General features: G+C 48.0%; 1 protein-coding gene across 1 annotated transcript; it reads right to left on the bottom strand.

The window, feature by feature from the left end:
* Positions 1 to 6,839: 6,839 nt before the first annotated feature.
* LOC104352148 (galactosylgalactosylxylosylprotein 3-beta-glucuronosyltransferase 1) lies at positions 6,840 to 10,027 on the bottom strand. The gene is made up of 4 exons (XM_009958407.2): positions 9,916 to 10,027; positions 9,048 to 9,586; positions 7,426 to 7,722; positions 6,840 to 6,926 (listed from the first exon to the last, which is right to left on the bottom strand). The coding sequence occupies exons 1-4, from the start codon at positions 10,025 to 10,027 to the stop codon at positions 6,840 to 6,842; spliced, it is 1,035 nt and encodes a 344-aa protein (XP_009956709.1).
* Between the last annotated feature and the right edge of the window lie 2,651 nt (positions 10,028 to 12,678).

The following is a 12,678-nucleotide window of genomic DNA, read 5'->3' as shown; positions in this document are numbered from 1 at the left end:
CTGGGCTCTCCCACCCAGCTCTGCTAACAAACAGCCATCCTAAACTGTGGGGTCTCTTACTCACCTACCCTTAGCTGATACACCTTGGCCAGCAGCAGTCCTTGCTGTCCTTAGGCTGCTCTACAGGGAAAGGAGTATTTGTGCTGTGCAGGTCCAGACGTCTGCTACCCTGGAGTATCAGGTGTGTACATCCATGCTGTCCATACAAGGTCTTGGTCCTGCACAATGTAGTGACCAACAGAATTTCTTGATTCACAGGAACTCTCCTCCACAGGTCCAGGCTGGGGCACAAAGGAGGTGATGCAATAGGGCTGGTCTTGGTCTAGGGCTCTGACTGGCAGTGAACTGACAGCGTAGCACATATCACTGGAATCCAGGTCCCCAGTGGGAAAACCAGGAATAATAATTTTACTTTCTTACAGGGATGCAGAGAGAATAACTCTCTAAAAACATGTGTGTGGGGGTATCACTTGCAATGGGAATAGATCCTTGCTACAAACACCCACTGTCAGTGCCTAAACCCTATGTAGGACCTGCACAAGATTAAAGGCCAGGGAATTAATCACCATATCCCCTCCTGTTCATACGGGCAGAAACCCTGCCCATCTCAGAGGAGAAAATGGAGTATCATAAATCAACCCCTTTATTCCCTTGCACTTGCTCATTCATTGACACCACAAAGAACGGGACTTAATCTTGGTTTAATGATGGGTGGAAGCATTGAGCCCATGTGCCTGGTGGCAGGATGGGTTGGCAAAACCCACTGGAGTGCAAAGCCTGTTACCTCCTGCAATGGACAGGACACAAAGCTCTGACAAACGCAGAATGAAAAAATGTTTTGTGGACGCCGGGCTTCCTTCATGCTATCCGGTGCCAGTATGCCACACCCTTATGCCATAAGGACCTTTCTAGGGCCCAGAGAAGACATCATTTTCACAGCCCATTCCGTATTTCTTCATGCTGAGACAGTTGGCAGGGTGGCCTTGTAGTGCTTTGTGTGTTTGTTCAGAAAGACCCTGGCCTAAGCCTCACTAAACGCAGTCTCCATTTCTGGGTTTCCTGCCTATTCTTTGGTTTCTCCTGCCTGCCTCTCTGATAGGAGGCATCCCATCCCCTTTGCCCCCTACTTTACTTTAGCCCCCCCTTCCTATAGCAGGATGTGCAGCTGGTCGTTCCCCACTGGAGGGAACATGGACCAACTCCCTCTCTCAGCTACCCTTCAAAGAGCCCCCTTCATGGAGGCTTCCCAGGATCCCATGGGGACTATCTACTGAGTGAGGCATTCCTTTGCACATGTTTTTACCTTGCTATGATTGCTTGGGAGCCAGAAACTTAGTGCCACCCACGTCTCTTGCATAAAGGAACTGAAATTCCCTTCACTGTACTCCCCTCCTTGCTGCATTTCTGATTATTTTGCCAGTTGAAGACACCATTGTAAAGAAGCCCCAGGGAGTGCAGAACATACGACATTCATTGGTGAACGGCAAGCTCTACTGTTCTGGGGCGAGGGTGGAAATATTCTTTCTTCATGAACATGTCAGGTGATCAAAGCTAAAAAACAAAACTAAGCAAGGAATAGGCAGAGAAGAATTCTAGTATAAATAAATCAACAAATAAATATGTTGCCTGACAGCCCAGAGTTTCTTAGCCAGGGAACTCAATTGCTCATAACTTTCCCCCAGCTGTGAAATCCTCAGTGTGTTTTGAATGCCTAAAGCCTTGTTTTTTGCATGGCCTGAGTGAAGATGGTTTTCAAGATATGCTCAGAGGGGTTTCTGGGTCATTCAAGGAATCTTCCTGGAAAAGTCACAGCGACACCACTCCCCACGCACACACATGGTACCAACACTTGTGCTTTTAATCCAGTGCATCCTTCCTTTGGTCCTCACTTGCCACCTCCTCCTTTGTGGGCTGCCTTCCACCTGGCTGTCTTCCTGTTTTATTGAGGGAAAGGGAAATCCTTCCACATGACACTGTCTCCTCTCTCTTCACAGCACCACACATGCCTTTCAAAGCTCAACTGGAAAACATTGTCACATTTGCTATTTCAGTTGTCATCTGTGTGCTCAAGATACGTTTCCCAATGATGTCTCTTCACATTCCTTGATGTTCTCACAGGAGATGAGTGCAGGCTGAGGGTTCCTCTTCTCTGAGTACTTCTCACCCACCTCCACCTCAGAGAGGTGTCTTCCTCTCTGGAGGTCTGGGAAGCAAGTCTATATACGTGATTTGAGGCCACTGAAGCGCCTGATGGTGCTGCAGCAGGGTTCCAGGCTAAGAACAACACCTTCAAGTCCACTCATCCTTGCCCCTGCTTTCTGGTCTCTGCAGCAAGACGTAGAGGCATGGCCTTTGAGGTACAGTACCTGCTGGGTCTCCCTGAGCGGGAGAAGAACTTTATCCAGAGGGCTTTGGGCCTGGGGATCTGGGATGGCATTTTCCAAAACAACCTCAAGCGAGGGCAGTTCAAGTTCTCAGCCGAGGCGTAGGCACCGGAGCCCTTCTGACCTCCCAAACCCCAAATAAGGCGCTTCAGCACAGCTCCCTCTCCAATGCCAGAGGCTGATCCATGTATGTATCTGAGTGCATCCTTCAGAGGGAGAGCCTCTCTCAGGCTAGCTTTGTTTTAAAGCTGCCTTGAGAGCATTCCAGCCTCAGGCCGACAGGTCCGCGTTTGTGCTTTCGCAACAACTGCTGTCCTTGAAGCACTGCAGCTTGCAGCTGCTGTACTGAAGCTCAGGTTTTACGATATGCCAGGAGAGATTTTCAGAGGCGTCTGCACCCATCCTGGGTTTCTGCCTCTGTGCTGGCATGGCTGAGAATGGAGATCACATCCAACAACTTTTAATGAATGGTTAAAAACACAGAGCCCGCAGGGGAAGGGAAGCACTCCTCTCCCAGGTGGGGAATGGGATCCAGTGTATGAAGTCAAAGGTGAAGAGCTGTAGGATCGCAGGGCACCACATCAGCTCTGTCCCTGCTGGTTACCACCTTTTGGGCAGTGGGAGCTGATTGGTGTGGTGACATTTAAGGGTGTTTATCATCCTCCAGCGGTGGAGCAGAGGGCCAGGCAGAATGGGCAGGGCGTGCAGCTGCTGTGGTTGCTGACAAACTTTGTGAACGATTACTGCCCGCTACCTCTGTCAAAACAAACAGAACATGAAGTAAGAAGGAGATAGAGGTGTTGATACCACACCCAGCACAACAGGGAAGGAGACGCATTTCCAACAAGAGTGTTCCCTGGCTCAGGTTGACACTAGGCAGGCATCAGTAAACAGATTCCTCAACCACAATATGCACAGCTTTGGGCTGAGATATGGTTGAAGAGCTCTTTGTTCTGTCTGCACTTCAGAGTCCTAGCTGGGAGACTTTATTTATAAATTAGAAAAAAAGTTTTGAAGGATTCCACCCCCCCCCCCCCCCCCAAAATCATTAATATCTCAGATAATTTTTTAAAGAAACAGCAGGAGGATGAGATCTGAGGATCCCTGTTCAGTCTGTCTGGAAGCTCTGAAATGCACTATGCTAACCTAAGCAAACTCTCCTCTCTCAGATGCCTGTAAATAGATGTTAGCAATAAGAATAGGTAGGTTTTATAACACTAGTCTTGAGGGACAGTTTTCAGGGCTTTAACAAAGAAAAATCTTAAGCAAAATTAATTTCCGTCTCCTGCTCTCAGAAGCCAAAGCCTGTGTTTAGGGGGGGTTTCAGTACAGTCTGCAGGGACGTATGCTGTGATAGCTTTTGGTTGCTCTCTGGCCCCTGTTGCAATACAGACAATCCCAAGGATTTTCCCCATCCTCTACATTCCCCTCCCTACTCTGTGTGTCCTCACAGTGTTTCTCAGAGACCAGGCTTATGGCCATTTTCCACTGTATCTCCACAGTTAAAGCCTTTGTCCAGCTGAAGATGGGCTCAGAGACCCCCTTTTTGTCCCTCCTGCTCCTCCACTTTGCATGAAGAGGCTGGGGAAGTAGCTGAGGCTCTCACCCCCAATCCTCAGTCCCAGCACATATCAGATTCTGCCTAGTGGTTCTCAGGGCAGCAAGAAAAGCATAATTTTTAGCGCAGAAAGAAAACCACTTTTTTAAAAAACATGTTGAGCTCTTCTTTTTATTTTTGTTGTCTCTCATGAAAAGCAAAACCCTGATGTGTCTTACTGCTCTCCCTTTGCAGATCTGCTCTGATTTGGCACGTAGAGTTTTCTCCCCCAGATGTCGTTCAGCTGGACCCAGCTAAGGGTGGTGGAAATGCGGGCAAGGAAGAGAGTGGACTCCAGCTGGAACGAAATAGCTGCTGTTTATGCGGCACCTGTTGAAGCCTGATCTTCGCAGTTCACACACGTGTCCCTTTACACTGTGTCTGTGACAATCCACCAGGTAGGCACACGTGCCAAGCAGCCATGCAAGTGGTCCAACTACAGATGAACAGAGCACCAAGCAATGCCTGCCTGGCTCACATCTGCAGGCTGTAATGGGGAAAGAGGCCTCTGGGAAGTCTGGGACTTGAGTGACTCTGTCTGATCCTCAACAAGGACAAATTGCCAGGAGGGAAAGACAGAAATATTCTCCCTATTGTGTCTAAGAACAGAACATCCTCAGGGGAGAAATATTTTACCTCTTCTTTTTTTTTTTTTTTTCCCCTCAGTGCTGGCTTATCTAGGTCTGTCAAGGTTCTGAAGCTCAGCAGCCTTGATAGTAAGGACCTCCAAAACATTGTAGCTGTCAGCAGAGATCTCAATTTAAAACTTTAAGAGGAGAAATCTAATGATTTTTCTTGACTGCCCAGTAAAGCAATTTACCTTGCAGGTGTCTCCTGGAGCAGACTCGGCAGGTCAGAGCAGCTGCCCCACATAGCACAGGGTGGTGCAGAAGGGATTGTGGTCAAATCCGCTGCTAGTGCAAGTATAAAGCTCCTTCAAAATCTACAGAGCTGGCCCAGCTAACACTCTGTCCTGAATGGACCAGAGAGGATGGTTCTTGGTAAGAGTGCAAGTCCTGCTGGTGAATGAGTGGCAGTGTCTTGATCTCTCAGACTGGTCACTTCCCTTTCCCACAAATGACTCACGAGCAGCCATTCCCATGAGAATCCATAGCCGGTGTGTGGCATTTCTCACAGAGGATGGCTGAGCGTTTGGCCGGGGAGAGGGTGAGGACAAAAGCGCCGATACATAAATGGCACATTTATGAAAATGTCACATCCACGCTCTGCATCTGTAGTGGAGCAGTCAACACCCCCTCTGACAAGTAGGCAAGGCAGGTCTAATCTGCCTGAGTTTTTATAAGTCTGCTTATCCTTTACAAAGTAAATGGTACCTCTACACCCATTAACTTGATTCTGAGTCGTATGAGCTGAGTTTGGGCAATCATAGCTTTAGCCTACCGCAAACCCAGCATGGGTGGGTATGTAAAATGAGCCCGTTACTGCTAGTGGATTTCACAGAAGCAGAGGTTAAAAGAGGTGCTGCTGCCTAAGCATAGGTGTCTAGCATCATTTATGGGTTGCTAGGATATCTGAGATATTAATGAAAAGCTGGCAGATATGGCACCGAGTTTGTGCCCTACAGGAGGGCCAGGTAGGCTGCCCCAGGGTCCCTATGGTGGCACCAGTTGTCTTATGTTCAGGCAACTGACTCCTGTCCCTCCCATCTGCTGCTGGCTGTGCAGGCGCTGGGATTGCTTTGCACTCTTTGTACGGCTGTCACTCAGAGATGATGAGATGATGTGGAAATGTGGTATGCAGCTACTAGTAATGCACACAGCAGATCAGTGCAGAAGTTGAAGTACTCATGACTGCCTGCATAAAAGCTGTCAGTTTTATTTCCACTGGTAGAGCTGAGCTGACGTGTATATTGGGGTCAGGACTGAAAGCAGCCCTGGAATATCTTCCAAAGTAGGAGTAAATCATTCAGCATGCTGTATCCTGCCACAGGTATTCCAGAAAGAGCTGGATACTCCCAAATTGGATATCTTTATTCTTTCAGGACTTTTGGGCTAGGAATCTGCCAAGGGCAGACATTGGGATCAGAGGGCATGGCATCTGGCAAAGGAGGTCATAGTTCCTCTGAAGACTTCTTCATCAATCTCTGCTAAGAACATATCACCAATCTCTGATACATCCCTGCCCTCCCTGTGGTGGATGCCATAATCCCCAATCCTGCTGCTGAACCTGTCTCTGAGGACCACAAAGGCACTCCTAATGCCTTCATTATTTCTCCTCAGCAGCAAATGTATTCCTAGCTCTAGTAATGTTGGTACCAAGCCCCTCAAACTCTGTGAGAGTCTGCATGTGTTGCACTTTACTGGTTCCTGTTTTGAGGTGGTCTAAGTGTCCCCTCAGCCTTTCCCTGTTGCAACCACACCATGGTTGTTCAAGCAGGATAAAAGCTGAAGGTGGATGCTTGGAGCACTGCAGAGGTGGTAAGGCTGCTGGGGGAAAAGCTTGTCTGCAGGAGTGTGATCTCTTTTCACACACTATAGGACAACTCCTGCTCTAAAAAGAGTTTGGAGCTGGCAGAAATAAGGGTGCAAGGAATTTGGCTTGTCATTATTACTGAGTGAAACAATAGGATTCTTCTGCCATTTTTCTCTCTGTATACAGGCAAAGCTTTCAGGTGGACTGCAAGGAGGCTTGAATGAGTATGAAATGCAGACCATAAGTGGGTAAAGATGAGGATCTACTTCTTGTGAAAAGGGTGGCATGGTAAGGGAGTTACTGGGACAATCATATATGCAGTCATTGAGGAAATAATAGCATAAATAAGGAAACAGGTACAGATTATTTGCCTTGCCAAAACCGATGAAGACAAGGGTACTCACACCCTGGAGCTGGCTCTCTGCTTACACCTCTACTCTGGGGTCTGTAAATCCACGCTTGCCTTCGTTAACGAGAGTGGGCCTCTCAGTTCTCGTGTGCCAGACCAACACCTAGAGGGAATCACAAAGAGTTCAGGGGCTCTGAATGCCATGGAAACATGGAGAGCAGCGCATCCATCGGGTGGGATCCTCAGCAACCCTGGGCTCGCAGCTGTTTGAAGCACGTGATTCAAAGGGGTTGAACCTGGCAGAGACTTCAAAGATGCATGAAACAGTGTCAAGGAGGAGGGATCATTCTGGACCGAAAACCCAGACTCAATCCTCTGCCCATCCTCCTGGATTTTGGAGAAGCAATCTGGGCACAAATTGTATATCTGAGACTCTTTATTAACACAGAGTGCATAGCACTAACTGTTCCTCAGCACTCTCTGAGCTTTGCATCTGTGAAGAATTTGGCAGGCTTTGCCTGTCTGTCCCAGCACTGTTCGGCACTGACATGTGCCAGCACAGGGCAGGCACAGTGGAAGGTGGAGGAGCATGGCAGAAGGCTGCAAAAGCAGCCAGGAGCCAGCAAGGAGACTGTATCTTCAATGTCTCTTGTCCTACTCACCTTTGTGCAGTTGGCTGCTTTGGGCTCCAGCCCGTCCATAGTCACTAGATCCTTCAGCAGACTGGTTTCCTGGTAGCCTCCTTTAACTCCCTCCAGCTTGAAACTGGCCTGAGGCTTCTCCAAAATCAGCTTGATGCTGATAGCAAATCCAGCCATGTCAATAGCAAAGGGACGGTTAGGGTCAAAGACGGTTTTCCAGCCCACCACCTTCCCTGCTGGGCTCACTTTTGGGGATTCATATCGCAGGCCCCCAACGAAAGCCACTGGCCAGACCGACACCCTCCTTGTGTAGCGCATCTGTGTGCCAGAAGGAAACAGTGCTGTGAGAATTCAACCCCGCAATGTTTGTCCCAACCCTTTAGTGTATCATCCTCTGCTTTCATTGGCATCTGTCCTCTGCCGTTGACTTCCCGTACAATCACATAGCTCTAGGCAGCACAAGTTCTTGTTCATCTGTGCTGCTGCTTGAAGAGCTACACTTTGCAAAGCCACAAGGCTTTTAGCACATCCTTCTCTGAAACACCAAACTCACTGCTTTTCTGTGCCCACGTTCAGTCCCTCAGAAGAAGGAAAACCTTTAGTTTTCTGATCTCATCTGAACTTTTATCTTTTTTTGTAAAATTTTTTATCATTTTTGTAAATGCCAAACACAACTTCTACCAGGCCTCTAGCTCCGTATTATCAACTCCACTGACTCCAACTTCACCCTCATGCAAATAATCTCCCTCCCTGACTGATGCATCTTTGTCCTCATTTATTGCAAATTCCCCCCCGCCTTGTTCTTCCATCCATGGCTACTGCCTAAAAGAGTGGGGGTTTACTGAAATTGTCAGAAAGGACCTAGAAAGAACTAAGAAAGGATGAGCTTAATTGAGATATAAAAAAATTCTGAAAACTGGCAATGTGTTCTGATGCATAACTCTGTATTTCAAGTGGTAGTACAGTTTGGCTTAAATTGGTGACAAGGGAGTTTACTGAATTTTTGCAAGTTTACAACAGGTTTGGCATCTCACAAAAGCCAGGTTTCCAGCAGAAGTCTGGGCAAGCTTCTATGATCCCAGGGGCACAGCCCTGTTATGGTAGCTGGAACTCAGAGTACAGAAGGGCAGCCAAGGAGAAAAGGTGGATTAGAAAGTCAGTCAACTTTTCTAACAACCCCTACTCATCACACAACTGTGCAGATTTATGCTTTGCCAGAAGTTTGTCTTTAGTGCTTATTTAAATCAGGTCAGCTGTCCCCAAGGAGAGGTATAAATTCTGGAGTATATATCCTCTGGTCCCTGGCAAAAGGGGCTCTAGCTGGTGCAGCGGTGTGTGAATGGCTATTCACATCTGCAGCCTATACAGTGGCAGATGTGCTCTTTTCTCTTTCAGCCCTTTAGAGCATGGCTACTGGGTTTGCATAACTATAGGTTTGCATCATACCCAGCTCCCATTGAGGGCAGGGCAGGTGAGGAGGGTTCTAGGCGGCATGCCAGAGCCCTTGATGAGGCCACCTCCCAGTTGATGCTAAAAGTCCGCATGGTGGCCACGTCTTAGAGGTCTTTGCAAGTGCACCTGTCCTTAAGAGGCTTTACAGCTGTATCCTGCTTTTTTGTCCCATGTAATTTTATGGTTCTTACCTCTTCAAAGAGCTCCAGGCTGTAGGTGTTATCATCATCGGCAAAATACACTACCCCTTCCGGGGGTGCGGTGTTGCTGAAGCTGTCCCTCAGCCAGTGCAGCCCCAGGTTCCTCTGTAGTGTCCCCCTTGGGGTGTGGGATGGGATCCAGGACAGCCCCAGCTTCAGACTCTTGGGCGTCTCCACATTGAGGTGGGTGAAGTTGAGCCCTGCCTTCTCTAGCAGGTTGGATACCAGGTTGGTCCTCCGGGGCGAGTCCTCCACCACCACCCAGTGCAGGTTCTGTACGTGTAGGAAGGTGTTGGCCAGACGGGTCAGCTCAGCTTTTTGCACTGGCCGGGTGTAGGTAGGGGTGATAACGAAGATGGTTGGCAGGGTGTCTGACCATGGGGGAGGCCTGGAGTACACATAATTCTGGATGACTTTAGGCGTTGTGCCTATGCTTTGCTGCTGCCGAATGCACGATGGGAGGCCTTCTTCTCTCAGTGCAGATGTACCATTGAGGAAAGATTTAGAAGTCACGTTCTCATCTGTCTCTTCTGGGACAAAAGGAAGGAAGGAAAAAGAAGAAATATGTTAGAGAGCTAAAGACTGCCAGGCTGCCTTCTCTCCAGGGAGTGCTGGGGACACGTCTGCCTGGAGTCAGTGCTCAGCACATCAGCATCCTCTCCCCAAAGCCAGCCTAAGGTGCATGTTTAACGCACTCTTGACAAGAGTTTCTGTGCCTGCTGTAGGCAGCCCCTGAGCGGGCCTTCGGGCAAGTTTGTCTTTAGTTAACCCATCCCATGAGAGACCCTCTTCTACGAAGGGTTCGCACCAGCAATCATCACAACCACCAGCACACTGACAGCAGAAATCTTGCACTTACTTCTCAGAAGGCTGAGGTAGTGGGTGGTTGGGTACTGGTGCCACAAGGTTAGGAGAAGAGCCCATGGCAAGGCAATCAGGAGCGTGGTAAGAAGGTTACGTCTCCTCAGCATGCTGCAGAGAGCTTCCAATGCCCAGGCATCTCTCTACCTTTCAGAGCAGAAAAAAAGAGTAAGGCCTCCAAAATATCAGTCACCACAAACATTAGGAGAGTAAGTCGAGAGGCCAAACTAGTAGATGGAGTTTGGCTTGCTTGGAGGGAGGCATGACAAAAGTTGGGCCCTGATCCAGCAAAACGTTTGTCTAAGTGTAAGTTTCCAAGGAGCTCCATTAATGTTGCAAGCCCGAACCATTATCCAGCTCTCCTGGCCAATTGCTGTGCTATTGAATAGAAGCTTTTATCTATTTATGTTGCTATAAGGAACCTCCTGCTGTCCCATGATGAACCCACTGTCCTTGACTTAGGGTTGTTAATGCTGCTGATTCTGAAGCCAGAGAGGACTGTTATTTGCCACCTCTCCTGCTGGTATTCATTCCTGAGCTTTGTGGTGACCATTTAATTGGCTGCTTTTGTAGAATTTTTAAAACTGTGTGTAAGATTTGTGTTCCTGCATCTGCAAGTGGACAAAACAGAGCCTGTCAGGCATCCCCAAGATAGCCAGCATCTCTTTCACTCCTGTAGTTTCAATTCATCCCCCTTACGCAGATGCATTGGATCAATCAGGGATGCTCGCTATCACCTACCAAGTGTTCCATGAAATTCCTACTTCAGTCGTTCCACAGTGCTGGTGATGCCTGCTGAAAGTTTAATTATTCCATATCCCTTTCTACTCCTGGCTTGCAGTGTTTGGCTACTGCAGCATTTAGTTTAAATCACAGACTTCAGAATACTTTAATTTATTTCTTAGCATTTCTGTAATGTACCTGATCATGAGATCTGAGGAATTGCAACAGTTAACACATGTTTTCAAAACTCGTTCTATAACATGAGAGGAACTAGAAGAAAAATAAAGGACAAAAGTATCAGGAATAATCAATAACAGGGGGTGACCTATTTACAGATGGTCCAAGCTACAGTAGTCCTGTGCTTGATTTTTCACAATTGTTGATCAGCTTCAGCTTCCACGAGTTAATATGATTGATGAGCAGTCAGTCTGTCTGGAAATCAGATTCTCGGCTTCTCAAGGTAGCCATGCCTTCAACAAAGTATCCAAAATTAGTGATCCGTTTGGAAAATTCAGGCTGAAGTGTTCAGACGCCTACTGCAGACCACTTGTTCAGGGACATAACTCAGCCCAGTGTAAAGTCATAGTGTGATGAGATCCCAGTCCTGCCTCACCTGTTTGAAAGACCCTTAACAGCCTGTGTGCAGTAAGTCATATAAGCATGAGATCCCAGAGATGACTTTGGGAAGGCCAACATCAAATGGGCTTGCCTACTGCATGTGCTGCCTTCTGTATGGCTCTGGCACAGTCAGAAACACTTTCCTCCAACTTCTAGCTCCTGCTTTGGTCCCTCTCTGGGTATGAAATCTTCTGATACTGTTATTACACACCAGCAACAAAAGCAATGCTCCAGAAAGAGGGATCCACTTCTGCTGCTGCAGAACAGCAGCCCATGGAAACACTAAAGGGTACAGAGCAAAGTCTGTTACCATCTGAGGACTTTCCATCAGGCTGCCTGATGTTTGAAACTGGATTTTGTTCCCCTCTTCCTCCCAGTGACATCTGCAATCTGTTTCCCCTGGGATTACCTTTCTGATGCCAAACACTTCCTCTGGTGGACTTACTTGCTACCATGACAATGCTCATTAGGAGGCTAAAGGGAGCATAGGACTAGCCTTCTGCAGAGAGATTTCTGTGGGGAAACTACAGTCACACACCCTGGGAACAGGAGAGCTGCTGAACGGCACAGCCCCACCAGGGCCTCTTGCTCTTCTAGGCTGAAGGCAGTTTGAGGGAAGAGAGCGATGGCATCACACTGGTAAAAAGGGTGGAAAGGAGGATCAAATTTGTTGGCTCTAAATTCCTGCTCTGCCAGGGATTTCCTAGGTGTACTGAAGGCCAGTTGTCTAAAACCAAGGTCCTCAAAGGGACATAGGCACGTTTTGTGCAAAGGAAACTCCTTGCCCAGGGTTTGGGCCCAGCAGCTCCTCACCTGTCCAGAGGGGAAGGATCACCTTGCTTCAACCTTCGAGAATTATGTGAGAATAAACATGACGACTGGTCCAAAAAGGCTCTGCTCTGGAGTGACAGCAGCCACATGGTATTCCTGGAAGATATCAGGGGATGCTGTTCTAAATGCATCCTCTGGGACCTTCTTAGGACCTGTCTTTATTTTTTTCCCTGACATTTTACCTTGGTGTCTTGAAAAACCAAGGATTATGCGATCACGGGGCTCATCAGTGCCCTACTGCCAATAACTATCAAACCCATTTCAGCCAAATCTGGCAGAAGACTAGCATGTCTCAGCAAGTTTTCTAGCAGGCAAGTAGATACTCACAAGACCTATAAGGAAATTGCTACAACATGAGCTCATTCCTTGTTAGACACCAATGGTACCATGCTGGAGCAATCCCTCAAGGGAACTTGTCTCCTCTGCTCCTCAAACCAAACGTTCACGGTGATCTACCTCCTCACTCAGGAAACACTGTGGTGCCCATTCCTCTACTTGCAAGCTGTGGAAAACTGATGAAGAAGTGGGCCAAGGAACCTGTGTGGCCAGGGGCACACGGGAGCGTTTTGGTGATGCCAGCAGGAGCCTT

This window comes from Leptosomus discolor, chromosome 1 (genome assembly GCF_034619465.1).
Source record: "Leptosomus discolor isolate bLepDis1 chromosome 1, bLepDis1.hap2, whole genome shotgun sequence".
NCBI lineage: Eukaryota > Metazoa > Chordata > Aves > Leptosomiformes > Leptosomidae > Leptosomus > Leptosomus discolor.
Note: the sequence above shows the minus strand (reverse complement) of the source record. Positions and strands in the feature narration are given on the sequence as shown.